At 45.1% G+C, this 20,041-nt stretch overlaps 1 protein-coding gene across 3 annotated transcripts in view; it reads left to right on the top strand.

Annotated features, from left to right (window-relative positions):
- The window catches only part of NCOA7 (nuclear receptor coactivator 7), a 157,347-nt gene that overhangs the window by 17,983 nt on the left and 119,323 nt on the right, over window positions 1-20,041 (top strand). For all 3 annotated transcript variants that reach the window (XM_035710108.2, XM_025422947.3, XM_025422949.3), the window contains exon 2: window positions 16,525-16,637. In XM_035710108.2, coding sequence (XP_035566001.1) covers window positions 16,588-16,637 — 50 coding nt within the window. In that variant the 5' untranslated portion in view covers window positions 16,525-16,587. The remainder of the gene's footprint in view (window positions 1-16,524; window positions 16,638-20,041) is intronic.

The raw sequence follows: 20,041 nt of genomic DNA on the forward strand, positions 1-20,041 counted from the left end.
CTATCACCAGGGCATTAGGTTTCCAACATATGGATTTGGGGTTGGGGGCACACAAAGAGTCTATAGCCGGAGTAGGAAATTTGCAGAATGGTAACTACCAATGGCCAAGACATGGAAAAATATTCAACTGAATTGCATCAAAGAAATGCAGATTGTAGTCAGATTTTAAAAGTCCGTGACAGCGCTGGCAAAGTTGAGGTTGAGTCCTATTCCTCGGTGAGAGGGTATGTCGCCATACTTTAGATTGAGAACAGTTTAGCTAGTAGAATTGTTTGGCACCAGTGGTTCTATTCTAAGAGTACATCCTAAGGAAATCAGGAATGAGGCTTAATGTCAGCAATTAGCTCGCTGTCTCTGGGAGGTATGAGGAATGGGCAAGGGGTTCAGTGGAGGGAGGGATACTGGAGCCAGTTGTCCAGCTTGGAATCCTGTCCACTGTTTACCAGCTGTGTGACTTGAGGCAAGTTGATTTCTCCTTGATTTTCTCATCCGTAAAATGAAGATGATAGTATCTACCTCCCACATTGAGAATTAGGTAAACTAATATATGTGAAGTACTGTCACAGAGTAAGCAACTGTAAGTATTAGTAATTATCAAGGGTGATTGGTGGAAACTTGGAGACAGACCACAGTGGAGGCATTTGTTAAGGGACAGTATAGAGTATATCAAACTCTGTGCACAAAAGGATCATAATCTGACTTTAAAATGCATCTACATAGAAGGAAAGACAGGAAAGTAATAGTGGTAAAGCTTTTCCCACATTGACAGGGTCGTAGGTAATTTTTTTTCCACATTTTTATTATCTGTATGTATTATGATGATACTTGTTAGAAATTAAAATTAATGTATCTTAGGAGTCTTATATTCTCAACTTTTCTCTACCAAATACATATTCATTTTGACATATTTTACTTTCTCTTCCTCCTTTCAAAGCTACTAATATTTCACTTCCCCAACATTCTCACCCACATACCATCTGTTTGGTATTTTCCTGCACTTAGCTTGCTTGTTTTGTGTATAGATCAGGCCCAAGGCTAGTCCTTCAAGAGTAAGTAGACCAAGTGAAATGACTGATGGCATTTTGGTGGTGTGGTGGCTTGCTGATGGAGGTTTAAGCCAGAGAATGCAGCTAAGGCACTGCGTCCTTTCCACACTTCAGGCACTCATCCCCATCTCCCACTCCCCATCTGTTGGACCCGGCTCCCCAGTACCCCCACCCCCCCACACACACGGGGTAATTCCCACCTCCTGCCTCTTGACTCCCCCTTTATTTGAGATTTCCCTGCACATTTCTTCCTTGAAAGCTGACATTCTGCACAAGGTTGATACTTAATGCCACGAACGCTTTCCAGGACGGCTACCCTATCCCTGATTTTAGTTATTTTGGCACTGAACTGTTTGTACCACACATCAAATATTGACTTGTTTTCATAGCCTAGTTGTTCTTACAGTAGGCTGATAGGACTGTGTGGTTTTTTTTTTTTTTTTTAAGATTTTATTTATTTGAGAGAGAGACAAAGAGCATGAGGGGGGTCGACAGGTGGGGAGGGGCAGGGGTAGAGGGAGAAGCAGATTCCTCACTGAGCAGGGATGGGCTAGATCCTGGGACCCTGGGATCATGACTTGAGCCTGAGGCAGACGCTTAACCTACTGAGCCTCCCAGGCACCCTGGAACTGTGTTTTATATTACTCTATGCCCTTCAGTTCTTTAGCACAGTGGTGTTCATGTGTGTACATGGGACACAGGACAATTGGGTGGTGTTGTGTTGATAATATTCTTAAGAGATAGTTTATGAGCTTTCTGTTCTATCTTTCCTGCCCAACCTTCTCCTTTCTTTCTTTTCAGAATTAAACTGTGACCTCATTTGGTTTTCTCAGTCTTACATTTATCTGAAAAATTTTTTTTTATTTTTTTATTTTTTTAAATTTATTTATGATAGTCACAGAGAGAGAGAGAGGCAGAGACACAGGCAGAGGGAGAAGCAGGCTCCATGCACCGGGAGCCCGATGCGGGATTCGATCCCCGGTCTCCAGGATCGCGCCCTGGGCCAAAGGCAGGCGCCAAACCGCTGCGCCACCCAGGGATCCCTATCTGAAATTTTGATAATGAATTTTCATTTCTTTTTTTTTTTTTTTAATTTTCATTTCTAAAGACTAAAGAGCTCAACTGTGAGAACCATGGTTAGTGATGGATTTACAGTTGGGGCCCAGTAATATACAAACTAACCCTAATTGCAAGGACACTTCTATCATCAACTCTAAAAATACTGCTTGTTTGATCAAGGCAATTTAATGAATCTTCCAGAGAATGTGTTTAAAGTTCTTAAACGGGATGGATTCTCATAGATCTTGCATTTCCTGGAAAGGACAAAAATCGTGGGGAACATTTTCCTATATCTGCCCTCATAGTCTGGACCAGTGGCTTCCCAACTAGGGTTGATGTGCCCCATGAGGGTAAGGGAAGAAATTGCTAGAATGTATCATCTTCTCATGACTTCTATTTTTGTTATATGTTTTGAAATGCATCTATTAGTGCAGAAGACATGTTTTTTATAAGTAAAAATAATATACTTACCAGGATTTTATGCTCAGAGACTTTTATTGATGTGGAATGTAACTTTTAAAAATGGAGACCCCAAAAAATAAAAAATAAAAAATAAAAAAAAATTTTTAAAAATTAAAAATAAAAATGGAGACCCTTGATCCAAATAAAAGGCAAGACTCGGTGTTCCATACCCTGAATTGGTTTCTGTTGGGTATTTAGCCATAACCAAAAAAAAAAAAAAAAAATTCAGCGTAAATCCTGTGCTAGCCTAGACGAGGAGCTGTAATGTGTGTGTACACACGTGCCTGCACTTTTGTGCACATAAAACATAAGGCACAGTCCCAGCCTTTGGAGAGCCAGCAGCCTGATGAGGATGGGGCACGATGCGCAACCAGTTAGAAAGCCGTGCGAAGCGGCGTAGCGCACACGGGCAACCCAGAAGCCCAGGGGGGTCAGACTGCAGTCGCCAGCGTCCGGGACGGTGGCGTAATACGGGCGGAGGCTATATTCTCAAAACCCCTTTTATGTGAAGGTGTTTTCTTGATGATCAGGTCAGTCCTTTGTACCCCCCATTCAAAGAAGCCGTGCTCCGATGATCTCCCCGCTACGGATGCCAAGTAACCGAGGGAGCTTTCTGCTCCAAGACTCTGCAAAATTTTACCGGTGTTCTCAAGTACTTGCTCACCTTTCTTTACGTTATAAGAGGAAGAATGGCCAGGTGGGAAAGTCACAGCACTTTGGGCGGGGGGGATCCTTTGGCACAGTGCGAAGGGCGGACAGTTTAAGATGAGTGAATTCCTCCAGCGCCCAGAGGCGGGCCGCGCCAAGAGCTCTAGCGTGAGACTGCTGTCCCCTGGCTTCGCGGGGCTTCTGGTGACTCAGTGGCCGTCCTTGGCTTGCGGTGCATCACCCCCGTCTCTGCTTCCCCATCCCCCGGCCTCCTCCCGGGGCGTCCCTAGGTCCCTAGCTCCGTAGGGCTGTAGTCTTAGAAGGACGCCTGCAGTAGAGGCCGCAGTGCTCCCTGTGAACTAATCCTAACCAGTTGCATCTGCAAGTGCCCTTCCCCGAATAAGGTCGTGGTGTGTAGGACGGTGGATGCAGCGTAAACATTTTGAGGGCTGGAGCGGGGGGGGGGGGGGGGGGGGGCACCACAGTTCACCGCATAAGCCCAGGTGGTAGCCAGGTCCGCAGGTGGATATACCAAGATGTGCCTAAGGCCACCTCACTGTCAGGTGATGCCTTCTTTTGGCTAAATTTCTGGAGCCATGCACGCTGGTTAGGGGGCAAATGGCACCTGGAAGGGAGGGTGCTTTCTCGGCTGGGTTAGTGGCCCCCGGTCTCTGGGCCTCGGTATTCCAGCCTGGGCACAGGATTCTTCTCAACAGTGGTACGTACTACGTGGCTTTTATCCTCCTGCAAAAAATCCACAAGGTAATTTGTGGATCAGGATATTTCTAAGGGTGTTTGGGGATTTCTGTGGTGGTAGTGCTGCAGAACGGCCTCCAAATCTTCGTGGCTTAGAACCACAATTATTTATTTCACATTCATAAATCTGCCCATAGCCTGCGGTTTGGCCGCTCCGGGTTGGGTTGGGTGGGGGGGCCCGGGCTCCAAAGTGCAGGTAGGAGCTCAGGCCTGTTCCACATGTCTCCATCCTGGGACCCGGCCGAAGACGGGGGATCGGCACCTGGAGCAGGCTCATCGGGTGGAGGGCAGAAGCTGGCCAGGCCTCTCAGAGCCTCCGGGTGAACTGGGCACCCCGTTTGTCCTCAGCCTCCTGGTCCCAACTGGCCACAAGGCCAAGCGTTGGAGGTGCGTACTCTGTGTCGTGGCACGGAGCATGAGACGGCCAGCCGCCTGCAGCCCAGGGCATGACCCCGGGGTCCTGGGATCCAGTCCTGCGTTGGGCTCCCTGCATGGAGCCTGCTTCTCCCTCGGGCTGTGTCTCTGCCTCCCTCTCTCTCTCTCTCTCTCTCTCTCTCTCATGGATAAATAAATAAATAAACTCTTAAAAAAATTAAAAAAAAATGTATTTAAACCATAAACTTGGTTTCTTAACCCAATCTCTTGGAAAATTGTAGTTGAATTCACATATATATATATTTTTTAACACGAAGAGGTCCTAGACCTTCACAATGCTGATTTAATTTTGTGTTCTACAGATTGCCTGTGCCTTCGACACTTTCCATTATGCCTTTTTCCCGAACCCATATCTGCGGATTTACCACATTTTGGATCCTACCAACCAACACACTACATGTCCTCTCCGTCTACGTCAGACCTACAATCATAGTCCTCTTGAGCATCTGAGAGGGAACATGTTCCATAAGGGTGAAAGTGTTCTGGTTTAGGGCACAATGGCTGATGGTGCACAGTGTCGAAACACAACCATGCGTGGTTGTTTTCAGTGTTGTCTCGCTTCAGGCCCCTTTCCTAACAACACTGGCTCATGTGACCTGCCCCTTTTCTTGTCGTTAACACTTTTCTGTGCGGAAACACATTTTATTAGTCATTGATTATTTTGGTCCTATCCCTATTTTCTGATTGTTTTATTTATGTTAATTTTACCTCCTCGTCAAAAATCAAAGGTTTCTTAGAGCCTGTTGGGTCCTTTTGGTAGTCATAGGTTTTAGATGAATAGTATAGTGGTAGGAATAAGACATGTTTTTAGTAAATGCTTATTGAATTGAAGAGATTGCTAATGAATAGGTGACAAAGCACTGTTTCGAAGTAAGTGCAAATTATTTATTGCGTCTTGTACTCTCCGTATAAATAATTGTGCTGAAGGCACATTAAAAAGAGTGATAATTCAATTTTTTAGTTTGTATTTTTACAACTATGCACATAGTCCGGGGTATTTCAAAAACGCATTCAGTTGCAGATACTATCCTTAAGGATGAAGAAGCTGGTCGCCTTTTCCTTAGTGAAATGGTTTACCTTGTAGAGTGAACTTCTCTGGCCCTTGATTGCCTCAAAAGACACTCAAATTGCATTGTTGAAAAACTAGTGTTTGAAGCCCATAAACTGTATGTTCTTTGTAAAGGCATTGCATTTATGACCTCTTTTTATCCATAACGTTTTACTCGTTTTGTTTGCATCAGTCACCTCTAATTCAGATCTACCAACAGACACCTCCCACTAAGTGATCATCATAACAACAATAATAAGTTAGTAATAGTAACTGCTGCTCACACTTATTTCTGTCCTAAAATTGAAGGAATTGGGGCCTGGTGTAAGACCACAACCTTAGCAGTGACAGCATTTGCTGTGAGCACAGGGAGCTGGCACAGCCATTCCCTTTGGCACCTATTCTCTGAAGGCCTTGGGGAAGGAGCTTCAGTTCTGAACTAGTAGAGAGACTCCAAAGAGTGTGGAGCTTATACCTTTTGGGCCAAGGCCAGAAGAGGTCTGCAAGCAATCAATTGATCAATCAATTAAAAAAAAATCAAAAGGCCAGAGATCCTAAGATTTTAGCAATAGGTCTGATAAAATAAAAATGCATTCCAGAAGTAATTGAGGACAAACTTTTGTTCCCATGTCACCTGTTCCTTTGTTGATGCTCTTTGGTGCCTTCCAGCTTTAGATTCATCTCAGAGACCGTCTAGGGGCGATCTTGCAGTGCTAGAGCCACAGCCGGGGGTGTCCCCACAAACCACTTCTGTGAGTGATGTGGGCATCAGATTTTTCCCCACTCTTGTGAAAGACAATCATGTGCATGTAGCAGACACCCAATACATAGTGGTTGATGGTAAAAAAGAGGAAGTTTTCCCTATGTATGAGAGATGAGGTTGCCAGAGTAGTCTCTCCTCTGTTTTCACTGCCTCTAATAACTTTCTATATGACCTTCTGCGTATTTTTCTCCTCTGATCTGTCTCTGTGCACTTGTGGAAAACTTTATGACACGGAATGCTTTTATTCTTATGAATATTAATGAGAGAATGCATGCAGTACATTAACAGCCTCTGGTAGAATTTTTATAGAATCATGATTTTTAGTTCTAAAAAGAACCTATGATTTTAGTCTCTAGGGAAAAAAAGGACTCATAACTTTATAAAGAGATGTTATTTTGAAAAGATGAAGGGACGCCTGGGGGGTGCTCAGCAGTTGAGCGTCTGCCTTCAGCTCAGGGCGTGACCCCGAGGTCCTGGGATCGAGTCCCACATGGGGCTCCCTGCAGGGAGCCTGCTTCTCCCTCTGCCTGTGTCTCTGCTTCTGTCTCTGTGTCTCTCATGGATACATAAATAAATACAATCTTAAAAAAAAAAAAGATTCCATTTTCTGATTCTGATTCTCTGTCTTTACTAATTATCAGTGGAAAAATAACTGGATTGGTAGATGATATTTCACAACAACAGAAACAAAAGATGGCCAACTAAGAAATATTTCTGGTGTATTCAAAGTTATACCATTACTTCTGTTCTGAAGACTTCAGAGAGAATTCATTTAGTTTAGGGAATTAATGGTTAGCTCTTTGAAAGCCTGACTTTTTAGGCAGTGAGTATTTATTTGAATGCAAGGCCAAGTTCACTGCCACTCATTTGTTAATGAATAGTAGTGAGGAGCCTAAATCCCCTTCAGGACTTAGGTCCTAAAAGACAGTTGGGCAAAAAGCTGGTGTTCACACTCTTGTTTTTTTTTAATGGTGGGTAAATGCAGAGAGAACCAGGCAGTTGAAGTGAAAATTCTGTGCAGAGATCTAGCCTCGCATTAGAGGCCATTTGTAGTGGGTTTGACCTTGGCACCAGGTAAGGGCTGATTATTCTGGCTCTCACTCTTCTGGTTGTTTGACCTTGATTAAGTTCTTTAACCTTTCTGAACTTCAGATTCTTTATCTGAAAAGGATTAAGAGTATTAACTCCCTCAGTGGGTCAGAAAGATTAAACAGTGTAACAGCATCGAACCAAAAACTTGGTGCATGTGGTTAATGTTCGGTAAAGGTTCAACTGTAGCTGATGGCTGTCGGCTTTATATTTACTGGAGCTGCCTAGCCTCAGTTCATTTATTTTTATTTATTTGTTTTTTTAAGATTTTATTTATTCATGAGAGACAGAGAGAGAGTGAGGCAGAGACACAGGCAGAGGGAGAAGCAGGCTCCCTCTGGGGACTCTGACGTGGGACTGGATCCCAGGACCTTGGGATCATGACCTGAGCCCAAGGCAGACGCTCAACCACTGAGCCACACAGGCGTCCCCTGAATTTGTTTATTATATGATTTTTCTGTTTGGGGCAAATTTGAATCTAGCTCTTCAGGTGCTTTTGAAGGGAGGTATCATTTGCATGAATACTGGAACATTTGGGTTGGCTGCATAGAATTTTCTATTCCATGGGGCAGGAGACTCTAGAGATACCTCTTGGACACACTTAACCTCTTATAACAGCCCTTTGCAGGTAAGGAAGCCGAGGACTAGAAAAACCAGGTACATTGTCCAAAGTTACACACTTCGGCAATGCTAGAATCTGGATGTTAACCAGGCCGGGGTCCTGTTCCAGTGATGCCTTAATGACAGGGGTCACAGAGGTCAGGTGAAGGACAGCATCTTGCAGAGAACTTCTTGTGCATGGAGTTTATATAATCTCAGCTTTGAAAGAATTTTTGGAATTAATAATTTTTCATTACAGTTTTAAAAAATACTAGTTTACCCACAGAGCTTGACTTTCCTCTAGAATCATGCATGGTTCTCAATGAGTGTAATATCCGCCCCCCCACCAGGATGCAGTTTGTTTCTCACAGTTATTGGGGGGTGGCGAGGGTGGGCGGTGGGGAGGGACACACTCTTGGCATTTTGTTGGGAGGATGCAGAAGCATCGAATGCCCTGTATTGAGTGGGATGGTTCTGGACAACAAGGAATAGTCCCTGACACTCAGGAATTTTCTATCTGCTGTAGGACCTCTGTGAGTATTTATTGGGACATTTATAAAGAAAGGGTAGCTTTAAATTACCATGTTTAGAAATACCCGATTATTATTTACAGCACTAGTTTTTATTCTCATGTTCCCTGCACCCCCCCTCATTACCTACTCCCTCCTACCCCCTCAACCTCTGCTTTTCCATTTTCTGATACTTCTCGTTTGGAATGAAATCATTTCTGACCCCATTTCTCTGATAGCTAAACTTGCCCTATAGAAGAAGGTGCAAGGATCTGAGTATTTCATGACATCTTTCAGTGAACTTGTATCTGATAATTTACCTGTTGTAATCGCCCTTATAACCTCCTTTTCTCTTGGGTATTATACTGATTTCATAAATTTATGTGTATTGGTAGGTTATATCAGCTATGAACTTCATTTCAGTATTTTAAGGGGCACGTTATGGAATATATATTCATGTAGATGAGGGGTGTTGATCCCGAGAAGGTTGAGAAGTGCTGGTCTACAGCAGTCTCACGAAGTGGTGGTTGGGCTTGTGCTCAGTCTCTTCTGGAGACTAGGAAGCCACCCTATCTGCAGACGGCGCTTTGTATCTCCCTGTTCCTTATGTGGAGCCAAAACCCGTCTCCCTGCATATCTAACAGCTGGTCCTAGGTATTCTCCTCAAAGGTCTATAAATTCAAGCCTAAATCCATGACCAGGTCTGATCTTTCAGGTATTTGAAAATAGCTGTCAGTTCATTCCAACCTTCTTGAGGCTCACGCTGGCCAGCTCCTTTGACTACTATCTTAAAAATTAGTTTTATGTCACTTAACCATCCTGGTTGCTCCACTTTCCTTTTATTTCTCCTATAGTGTAAGAGCTAAAGTTAGATGCAGTCATCTTGATCTATCCTCATCCTCGAGAAGGGTGACACAGACCATCATAATCTTTTTTTTTTTTTTTCTGGGCTGATTATTAACTGGATTTTTTGTTTTTTGTTTTGTTTTGTTTTTGGAAGGAAGGGTCGTGGAATGTCACGACAGGGGATGTGGAGCTTAGGCTCCCTGAAACCTGCAGGTGTCGAAAGCTGCAGGTGTCCTATTCATTTGTGCTGATGCTAAGTTCTGCCCCTCTCATTCCTCAGCTCCTCACCCAGATGCCAAACTGCAGGGTCCTAGGGGTTTCGTTCCAAACCTTCCTACAGCTACGCTGAGGTCTGTTGGGATCCAATTGCTATCATCGGGAGGTTATTAATCCCTCTTCCGAAAGTCTAATGAGGAGGTCCCTATTTTCATTCAAGTCAGTGGTAAATTTGCCGCTGAGGACAGGAGCTGAGAACAAATACTGCGTTAGGCTGTTAGCACCCTCCCTCCTGCTGAAGATGGGCGTCAGCTCCCGGCTCTGGGGTCAGGTCAGTCGGTCGTCCCCTCATCCCTTGGGCACAGTGGCTCAGCGCCTTTCCTTCCCCACGGACCTAGAAGCATCCAGCCCCAACCAGCGCACATTTCTCTATCTTATCTGTAAGCAGATCGAGAGAATCGGTCCAGATGCTCCCCCCCCCCCCCCCTTCATGGCCCGGCTCTTCCTTGACTCTCCTTCCCTTCCCAGCACTTGGTGGCTCCCCTCGGTGCTCTGCCCACGTGGGGACCTGCCGCGTGGCCTCCGAGCTGATGGGCCGCGAGTGCTGCCGCAGCTCCCACCTGCACCGAGGGCGCTCAAGGAGGCCTCAGGAAAGGGCCTGTGGCCTCTGATCGGTCCGCGAGATGGCCCGGGTCCCCTAGGGCCTCCGTCCCGGGTTTCGGTGCCCCTTCTTCCACGTCCCGGCCAAACTGCCTGCTGCGACCTGTCTAGAGTTTTGCGGGGGATCTGTGTGATGGTCTGCAGTGTGTGATTTACACAATCCCTTTTCTAACTTTTTTTTTTTTAAAGATTGATTTATTTATTCATGGGAGATAGAGGCCGAGATACAGGCAGAGGGAGAAGTAGGCTCCACGCAGGGAGCCCCATGTGGGATTCGATCCCGGGTCTCCAGGATCACGCCCTGGGCCGAAGGTGGTGCTAAGCCGCTGAGCCCCCCAGGGATCCCCAAGTACACTCTTTTCTAACTTTTGATGGAAATGAAAATGTATTTGCCCATTGCCAGGCTGCTGGCACTTTCCACATCTTTGATAATTCCTGACCCCGCCAGTGACTTTTTAGGAATCTCATTTGCACACTCTCTTCTTAGATGGAATTTATAAAATGATCTAGTGAGCCCAGAGATGGGTCTTCATTTAAAGTATCTGGGGGCGGGCCCCTGGGGGGCTCAGCAGTGGAGCGCCTGCCTTGGGCTCAGGGCGTGACCCTGGGGTCCTGGGATCGAGTCCCACATCGGGTTCCCCGCAGGGAGCTTGCTTCTCCCTCTGCCTGTGTCTCTGCCTCTCTTGTGTGTCTCATGAATAAATAAATCTTTAAAAAAATAAAAGTATCTAGGAGCTTTGATGAAATCTCTCTACCTCTCCCTTTTTTTCTTTATAAGTAAATTCTACTACACCCAGCGTGGGGCTCGAACCCAGGACCCCAAGATGGAGAGTTGTGTGCTGTGCTGCCTGAGCCAGCCAGGCGCCCATTTCCAAACTTGTCTTGCATGAAACTCGCATTTGTATGATTCTTTTCAGCTCTGATTCCAGGTTCCTCGGTGAGGAGTAGTGGAATACGAGCTGATGAGTTCTCCATTCCTTTTGCCATCCACCTCCTTCGTCCCATTTTCCTAAGTAGCAGAGACCATTGGCCTCCCCTGGATCGTCACCTTGACTCAGGCATAGCTTTTTAGCTCTTGGTTCTGTTCTGAGTTCTCTTTTATGTCGTTTTGGTTTAGTGACACACACTTATCTACGTGGGGGCATTATCTCCTGGTTGCTCCCCGACACGTCTGTGGTGCCCTTTCGTCTCTGTTGCTATGTCTTTCTTGCCAGGTTTCTTGCCAAAGAGAGTATTCATATTCAGACCTTGGTTACTGCTGAAATTCGAATATCCTTCCTTTGTTTAGATGACAGTGTGGCTTTGAGAAACACTGACCACCTCTTCTATTTCTGTACAGGTGTAGGTATTTTCGAGGAGGAAATGTCTGCATAGAAAGGTACAGTTTGGTGTGTCCCCTAAGCGGCCAAACGTAGTGTGACCAAGCCTTGAAGCATGTTTTTGTCATAATTTCATTTGTATAATAGGAAACATGTTGTTGGGAAAACAGCTGATGGACATCATAGGCACACGGGTGTTTTTCTAGTCTGCACTGGTGGTAGATGTGAATCCGGAAAGCCGTCCCAGGCCGTGTGGGCCCCGCTGGCTGGCTGTACCTCGGGAGCCGCCTGTAGCTCGGTGCTTGAATTCTTTCCGAGGCGCCCTTGGTCTCAAGCAAGGAGCACTTTGCAGGTAATAACAGTAAATATTTTGTCTTCAGCACAGTGCTTGCAAGGTAAGGATTTTGTAGGTGCCTTTTTTTATTTGCATAATGAACTGAATTTAGGTTTAAATTGACTATCCCGATTTAAGATCACAAAAAAAGAAATATTTAGAAGATCCATCTTGTGTTTCCCTCATGAAATTCTTTTTGGTCTGTAATATGTTGTAAATGGAGGAGGCTCTTGTAATTCAGTGTTTGGATGAGTCTAGAGTTTATTGATGTGAAGAAAAGTCAACATTAAATGCAAGAAGGGCTTTTAAGAAGCCCATTATAACCACTTATAATGGAAAATGTAGTTCCCATTAGAGATTGATTTAAGGAGCTGTGGTTCTTCAGTGAAGCATGGAGGCTGCTGTGTGGTGCTCTGTGCAAATCATTTTTATAGCATCCTTTTCTGCTCTCTTCCTGGTTGACCTGTTGGCGTGTCTAGATCTGAAAGGACTGCGTATGTCTTGTTTAAGGAATATAAAAATTCCCAGAAATTTAAAAGAAATCAAAGATTAGTATATTTTTTATCAAATAGAATATTTTTTTTTAAAAAAAAGCTTTGTAAGTTCTAAACAGACACAGCGGCACCAGATGTCAGTTCTTGGATCATTTCATCTTTTTCTCTTGCACTTATTTTTGTCAATATTTTTCTACCAGAACCAAATATTAGTTTCTGGCTGAGCTTGCAATATAAAAATTTTCCAATTAGATTGTTATGACTTCATTTTTATTCATGAGGAGAAATCTAATAAACAGGGATCATCACATATGGTGGCATGCAGGAGAGGAACTTTAAAATAAACCACCTGGTTCAGAGCAGGGATTCTCATCTTTCTGGAGTCTGAGAGAGAGACTGGTTTGCATCTATACCTCTCACTCCTGGGTTGGTTGGTTATTTCATTCCTTTCCTTTCCCCTTCCCCTTCCTATCCTTTCCTTTCTTCTTTCCCTCTAAGTAATTCTTAATTGGGAGGAGGGGGAATGGGAATTCTGGGATTTCTATCGGTCTGCCATATAATTGACCTTACCCCAAGCCTGGATTAATTCTTCACTTAGCTTTTATGTGGATTTACTGCCTAGTTCTGTGTTAGGTATTTAGGGAAGTAAAAGGAAATTGTGAAGCATGGTGGTTTTTTACTTGAAGGAGGTTTTGGGTGGTTTGTGGCAGAGGAGGCTAAGTGGAGCAGCGTTGTCACCCAGCGAATGATGAAGGGCCTCATGGTAGGTATTAAGCTGAAATAAGTTCCTAAGGAAGAGAGAGAAGAGCACCAAGTGGCCAGGGAAGGCTTCAGGGCACAACCGGGCCTCGTGCTAGACCCAAGCTTCAAGTGTGGGGAAAGGGTAAGGATTTAGGATGCAGAGTCAGGGGGGAGAGGAGGTGGTGAAGGGACCCCGTGGGTTCGGCCCACACTGTGAGACTAAGCTCAGGACGGTCGGACAGCACTCTTTTCTTTTCCCTCCTCCTTTCATCACCTGACTTCTTGAATGACCGTTCCTTCCTTGAGGCCAGGCTTCCACCCTGCCGCTGTGCTGGCGCAGTCCTGCTGGAGGGCTCTGTGCCCCCCAACCCCCAGCGCCACCCCCCCAACTGTGTTCCTTCTAACCTGTGGAATCTGCGCGGAGGCTCAGACATGGTTGGTTCTAGACTGCTTTTCTCACTCATTTCCAGATATTTCTGGCTCCAAAGGTTATTAAAAGACATTGAATTGTACGCCTAACCGGATTTATTTATTTTTATTTTTTTAAACATTTTATTTATTTGAGAGAGAGAAAGAGAGAGAGGGAGGCAGAGACACAGGCAGAAGGAGAAGCAGGCTCCATGCAGGGAGCCCAATGCGGGACTTGATCCCAGGACCCCAGGGTCAGGCCCTGGGCTGAGGGCGGCGCTAAGCTGGTGAGCCACCCGGCTGCCCCCCAAACCAGATTTAAATCCGTGTTCCACCACAGCGGGTGCTGTTGAACTAGGGCAATCAGTATCTCTCAGCCTCTGTTTAGTGGAAATAAGGAGACTGACTGCCGGTATGGTTGGGAGGATGGAAAGAGCTAATGTGTGGATCACGGGTTGAAGCCAATAACGTCTGGTAGGCAGGGTTCTGATTGGATCTCTTTTCTTATCTGGTAGCTACTCTGTCCTTCTTGCCTGAACGTGACTTGGTTTTCTTTTTTTTTTTCTATCCACATGTGTGTGCCCAGCTGATCCCTCTTTCTGGAATCTTCTCTCTCTTTACCTACTGAAATCCCCTCTGCCCTGAAAGACTTACTTTCTATCACCTCCATCAAAATTGAACTTTGTGTCTTCCGTCGTCTTACTCTCTTTCTTTGGATAACACCAAGATTCCACCTTCATTTTAGTGCGCACATCTTATTTTCCCTCCTGGTTGATCAAGTCCTTGAGCTCAGGGTGCATGTCAGGGGCATGGAGGCCAAGCGGTCAGAGTTCAGGCTGTGCCCCGATGCTTCCACGGAGGGCTCCATTTTCTTTTCTTTTCTTTTCTTTTCTTTTCTTTTCTTTTCTTTTCTTTTCTTTTCTTTTCTTTTCCCTTCCCTTCCCTTCCCTTCCCTTCCCTTCCCTTCCCTTCCCTTCCCTTCCCTTCCCTTCCCTTCCCTTCCCTTCCCTTCCCTTCTCTTTTCTTTCTTTTCTTTTCTTCTTTTCTTTCTCTTAATCACAACCATATGCTGCTAATTGCTAAATTGTTTCCCCAGCCCTCACCACCCTCACGTGCTTTACACGTAGTCAAGCATCTGGTGAAGGTCTCGGGTGACTGTCTCCCGGGCACCTCAAGGGCCACGTGTCTAGAAACTGCTCTGCCGTCTGTTTCTGCGCCCCCGGCCCGCCCCGGCCTGCCCCCTCCACGTCACCGTCTGCCCAGCCCCCGAAGCAGAAGCTTGGAGGACACTCCTCACCTGGCCTCTCTGCTGTTGTCCACGCTGAATGAGCCACCAGATCTTGACTAATTCGCCTCCTAACTATTTCTCGAGCTCCTCGCCCTCCTTCTGTGTTGGCTGCTGCTGCCCACGCCTGGGCCCTCCTCCCTGAACTGGTTCTACTGTAACTTCTGCCGACGGCCGCCTTCCCGCTGCTTGTCCGCAGGCCTCCAGTCCACGCTGCCGGTGTGGCTGAATCACAGCCCCGCACGCAGGGCGCCTGGGTGACCTCCCCTGGCGTAGCTCAGGGAGGAGAAGATGGCGTGACCTCCCGCTGACCGCGGAGGCGAGGTCTGTGGCGAGGCCAGCACTGCTGCTCGGCGATGTCTGACAGGGGAGCAGTGGGCAGCACGTGAGGCATGGCTGGGATTAAGCTCAGGCTCTTCGGAGTGACATACAAGGCCTGCATGACCCTAATCCTGCCCGTGTCTTCGTCCTCACCCTCACCATGGCCCTGCTTCGTTGGCATTCAGGCCTGGAGCGGCAGAGAAGCATTGTGTCCTCTTGTGTTGCTCACGCTAGCCCTGCTTCCGTGTACCCTTTAAGTAGGGAACCCACACTCACCCTTCAAATCGTGGGGAGCCCGTGGGGTGGGCCCTGCATGAAACTGGGTGGTTCTTCCTCTGGGCTCTCGAGGCGTCTGTCCCTCCTCCGTAGCAGTCAGTATCCCACTGACCTGAAATCCTAAGTGTCTCCCTTGTAAGACAGTAAGCTCTATTAGGGTAAATATATTACCCTATGGCTTCTTTGTCTTTGGTACCTTCCATGGAATATGTATTGTGAATTAAATTGTCCGTTGAAGAGGCGCTGGCTGCCTTAGTCAGTGGAGCATGTGGCTCTTGACCTTGGGGTTGTGGATTCAAGCCCCACATTGGGTGTAGAGATTACTTAAAAATTAAATCCTTTAAAAAATTGTTCGTGGAATTGAATTCGGAAATAATTTTGATTGATGAACATTCTTTGCCTTTGCTTTGATACCCCTCGGGATGAGAGGATGCAGTTTAGGGCTACCTAATGCCTTGCAGAAAATATAGGTTAGTGAATCAGGCAGGAAGTAGACATTGGAAATTTTTGAGCAGGGGAGTGGCATGATGAAAGTGGTAGTTAAGGAAGATTGATCTGGAGACAGCCTTTTATTACAGGTTTAAGCTGCTCCTGGGAAGCATAGGTAAGGGTAGCAGGGTGGAGAGAGGGAGACGCAGAGGCAAGCGTTTAAAGCCATTTTGAGGACTAGCTTCCTGAGGCTTTGTACTTTCATTTCCACATTTGCTCAAGTGGGATGTAGTCACTGGCATGTTTCCGAAAATAAAGTAGAACACTGATGTTATTTTTAAAGAAAGAACATTCTTGTAAAACACCTAAGTGATCCATTTTTCATAATTATGTATGAGACATGTTCACCATTAATTACGTGTAAAAAATGATAAGTTCATAAATTGAAAAAAATAATTAGCTTCTGCATAGGCAGCCTAAAAATCTTTAAAAATCAGTGATTTCCATTTTAGTACATTTTGTAATAGTTAATTGCGAGGAAAATACTTCAGTTAATTTTTTCCAGCCACCTTTTGTTTTGGCTTAACAGCTTCATCATCATTGTAGGTATTTTTATTTCCCCCATAGACCTTTGCATTTTATGTATCACTCATGGGACTGCGTTTACTGGCTAAAGTTTATCTTCCCTTTGTGATGGGCCGTGTAGCTCCACTCTGCTTTATTCTTCATCTTGGCTGTTATAAACTTCTTAATTTACAATCCTTTTTTTTTTTATTGTAGGGTTATGACTCATTGATTAAAAAGAAGGACTTTTCCAAATCCTTTGCATTTTGATTGTGTATTATGGATACCAAGGAAGAGAAGAAAGAACGGAAACAAAGTTATTTCGCTCGGTAAGCATTGCTTTACAAAATTATCGGTACTTGAAGAAAATGTTGGGGGGGGGGCTTTGTCCTCAAGTAGTTGGCGTTCTGTGTTTTGTGAGTGTTCATAAACAAAGCAGTTAGCCAGTAGAAACTAAATATACTTTGTTTTCATCCTTTTTCTTGCTCGCAGCAGAGGAAAAACATTTGGTTCTTGTCTTTCCAGCTTTGACAGTTCTCGCAGGCCCGAGCTGCTCAGGGGATCTAGCGCTGTCATTGTGCACTGAGCAGCATGTTGCTTGGGAGCTCACATTTAGCAACGTACATTGAATTTTGGGTCCTAAATGCTTATTTCCTGCTGCTCTGGTAGCTTACTTGTTGTAGCTATGACTAAAAAATCTAGGACGTATTTAAAGCCTATTACCTGTTGGGAGTCGGCTACTAAGAAGTATTTTTGTAGATGGAATGGATGAAAGTCTCCCGTTGGAGTTCATGTCATCATTAAAGCTGAACTCATCCAACATACATACAATTGTTGGTTTGTGAGTAGATGTAATCTAGTAGACGACTCGTTACTCTTTACAGATTTAACCATATATTGGGCAGCTACTCAGCATAATAAAGTGCGTGATATGCTAAAACACTTACCATTTTGATAGAATGTTTTCAAACTCAAAGTGAGAACACATAGGCCTAAAATGATCATTATGGTCTCCTAAATTGAAATATTTCTTAAGAACTGAATTCAGCCTCACCACATCCCCAGTCTGTGCTTGTTAAAGATGCTTTTCTTGTTTTCCAAATGTGAGCCTTGGAAGCTGAAAACCAAAGTGTTTTGTTAGTGTTTTTTAATCCAGAAACCAAACTAGGTTTTAGATTGTTAATAAGAAAAAGGAAGGAAATGAGCTTTTAAGGAACTACTATGTGTCAAGTTCTTTACTTATTTTATTTATTTTCACGATATACCTGCGTTTCCCACTATGTTACCAGTGAGATAAGAGTCAGTGCTTTGCCCATTTCATGCAGCCTCAGAGCCAGTATTGGAATATTGGCATGAGCTAGTTAAGTAATAGTAAACTATGAATAAGAGATTTTGGAAAGCAACAGTTAAATGAGTAATTGTCTGGCGACATTTTCCACTGGTTAAGACTACAGAGTAGCAAGACTGGAAGAAGAAATTAGGCATCGAATGGATGGAATATTAGAAAGAGGGCACTTAGAATAAATAAGAACTATATAGTGACCTTTTAAAAAGGTTTTATTTTGAGATAATTGTAGATTCACAAGTAGTTGTAGGATATATTTCAGAGCACTCTCCTCCACCCTTCATCCAGTTTCTCACAATGGCAGCACCTTATGTAACTCTCCTATGATGTTGACATTGATGCAGTCCACCAACCTTGTTCGTATTTTACCAGGCTTACGGTCACTCATCTCTGTATTCATGTGTATCTAGCTCTGTGGAATTCTGTCACATGTATAGATTTGTACATCTTGGTGTCGACCAAGATACAGATCAAACCCATCTCACGTGCTACTCTTTTGTAGCCACTTCCTTCCCTCCCCTGACAACCACTTGTCTGTTCTCAGTCTCTATACTGTGTCACTTCAAAAGTATTATATAAATGGAATCCTATAATATGTGACCTTTTGAGATTAGATTTTTTTCTCATTTAGTGTTTTAGCCCATTCAGACTGCTGTAGCAAAACACCGGGGACTAGGTGGCTTGTAAACCACAGAAATGTGTTTCTCAGGTCTGGAGCTTGCAAGCCCAAGACCAAGGTGCCAGCTTCTATTCTGGTTAGAAGCTGCTTCCTGGTTCTTATAAGGCCATCTTCTCACTCTAACCTCACATGGCAGAAGGGGCGAGGAGCTTTCTCATACCTCCTTTTTTTTTTTTTTTTTTTTTTTTAAGATTGTATTTAGGGCAGCCCCAGTGGCTCAGCAGTTTAGCGCCGCCTTTGGCCTAGGATGTGATCTTGGGGTCCCGGGATCGAGTCCCATGTCAGGCTCGCTGCACGGAGCCTGCTTCTCCCTCTGCCCATGTCTCTGCCTCTCTCTCTGTGTCTCTCATGAAAAAATAAATAAAATCTTAAAAAAAAAAATACTGTATTTATCTGACAGGGAGCACAAGCAGGGGAGTGGCAGGCAGAGGGAGAGGGAAAAGCAGGCTCCTCTCTGAGCAGGGAGCCCAACACGGGGCCCCATCCTAGGACCCTGGGACCATGACCCAAGCCGAAGGCAGACACTTAACCAACTGAGCCACCCAGGCGCCCCTCTCATAGCTGTTTTATAAGGGCACTGATCCCATTCTTGACGACTCTGCCCTTATGACTTTAGTCACCCCCCAAAGGCTCTACCGTGGGTTTGAACATACGAATTTTAGGGGTACACAAACATTCAGACCATAGCACTTGAGATCTGTGCAAGATGTCACGTGTCTCAATACTTTGTTCTGATTTAGTGCTGAGTAGTATTCCATGGTTTGCCTATTTCACAATTTTCTTTCTTTTTTAAAAAATATTTTTTATTTATTTGATCATGGGAGACACAGGGAGAGAGAGGCACAGACACAGGCAGAGGGAGAAGCAGGCTCCATGCAGGGAGCCTGACGTGGGACTCGATCCCGGGACCCCAGGGTCACGACCCGAGCCAAAGGCAGATGCTCAACCACTGAGCCACCCAGGCACCCCTGTTTCAGTTTTCCATGTATTCACCCACTGGAGGACACTTGGGTTATATCTAGTTTGGAGCTGTTACACATCAAGACACCGGGAGCATTTGTGTACAGGATGTTGTATAAATATGAGTCTTAAATTTTCCGAGATTAAACGTCCAAGAGTGGGAATTGCTGGGTCGGATGTTATGTGCACATAGAATTTCGTAAGGAACTGGGGTACCCCTTCCAGAGTGACCATGCCGCTTCACGCGCCTTCCCGCCAGCCTTGCAAGAGTGCCCCACCAGCACGGGGTCACTTGACCTCTTGTCACTCCCTAATATTTTCGCCGTCCTGATCATTGTGGAGTGACACGTCACAGTGTGGTTTGCATGACCAGAGAAGCTGAGCCCCCTCGGGGGCTCGTTAGCCATCGTCCATCTGCAGGGCCTGCTCAGGTCTTCGGCCCATTTTCTTAGGCCGCGTCTTGAGGGTTCTCCATGCGCCCCAGATACCGGTCCTCTAACGGAAGGTTTGCAGCTGTTTTCTCCCTGTCGGCAACTCGTTTTCATCGTCTTAGCAGCATCTGTTGCGGAGCATAAGTTTCTACTTTTTTTTTTTTTTAAGTTTCTACTTTTGATGCAATTCAATTTATTACTGTTTCCTTTTATGGATTGTGCTTTTGGTGTCAGGTCTAACGTTTTATCCAGCGTAGGTCCTAAAGATTGGCTTTTGTCTTTTTCTCTACAGGTTGTATAATACTATGTTTTATACTT

The sequence above is a fragment of the Canis lupus genome, chromosome 1 (assembly GCF_003254725.2).
Source record: "Canis lupus dingo isolate Sandy chromosome 1, ASM325472v2, whole genome shotgun sequence".
NCBI lineage: Eukaryota > Metazoa > Chordata > Mammalia > Carnivora > Canidae > Canis > Canis lupus.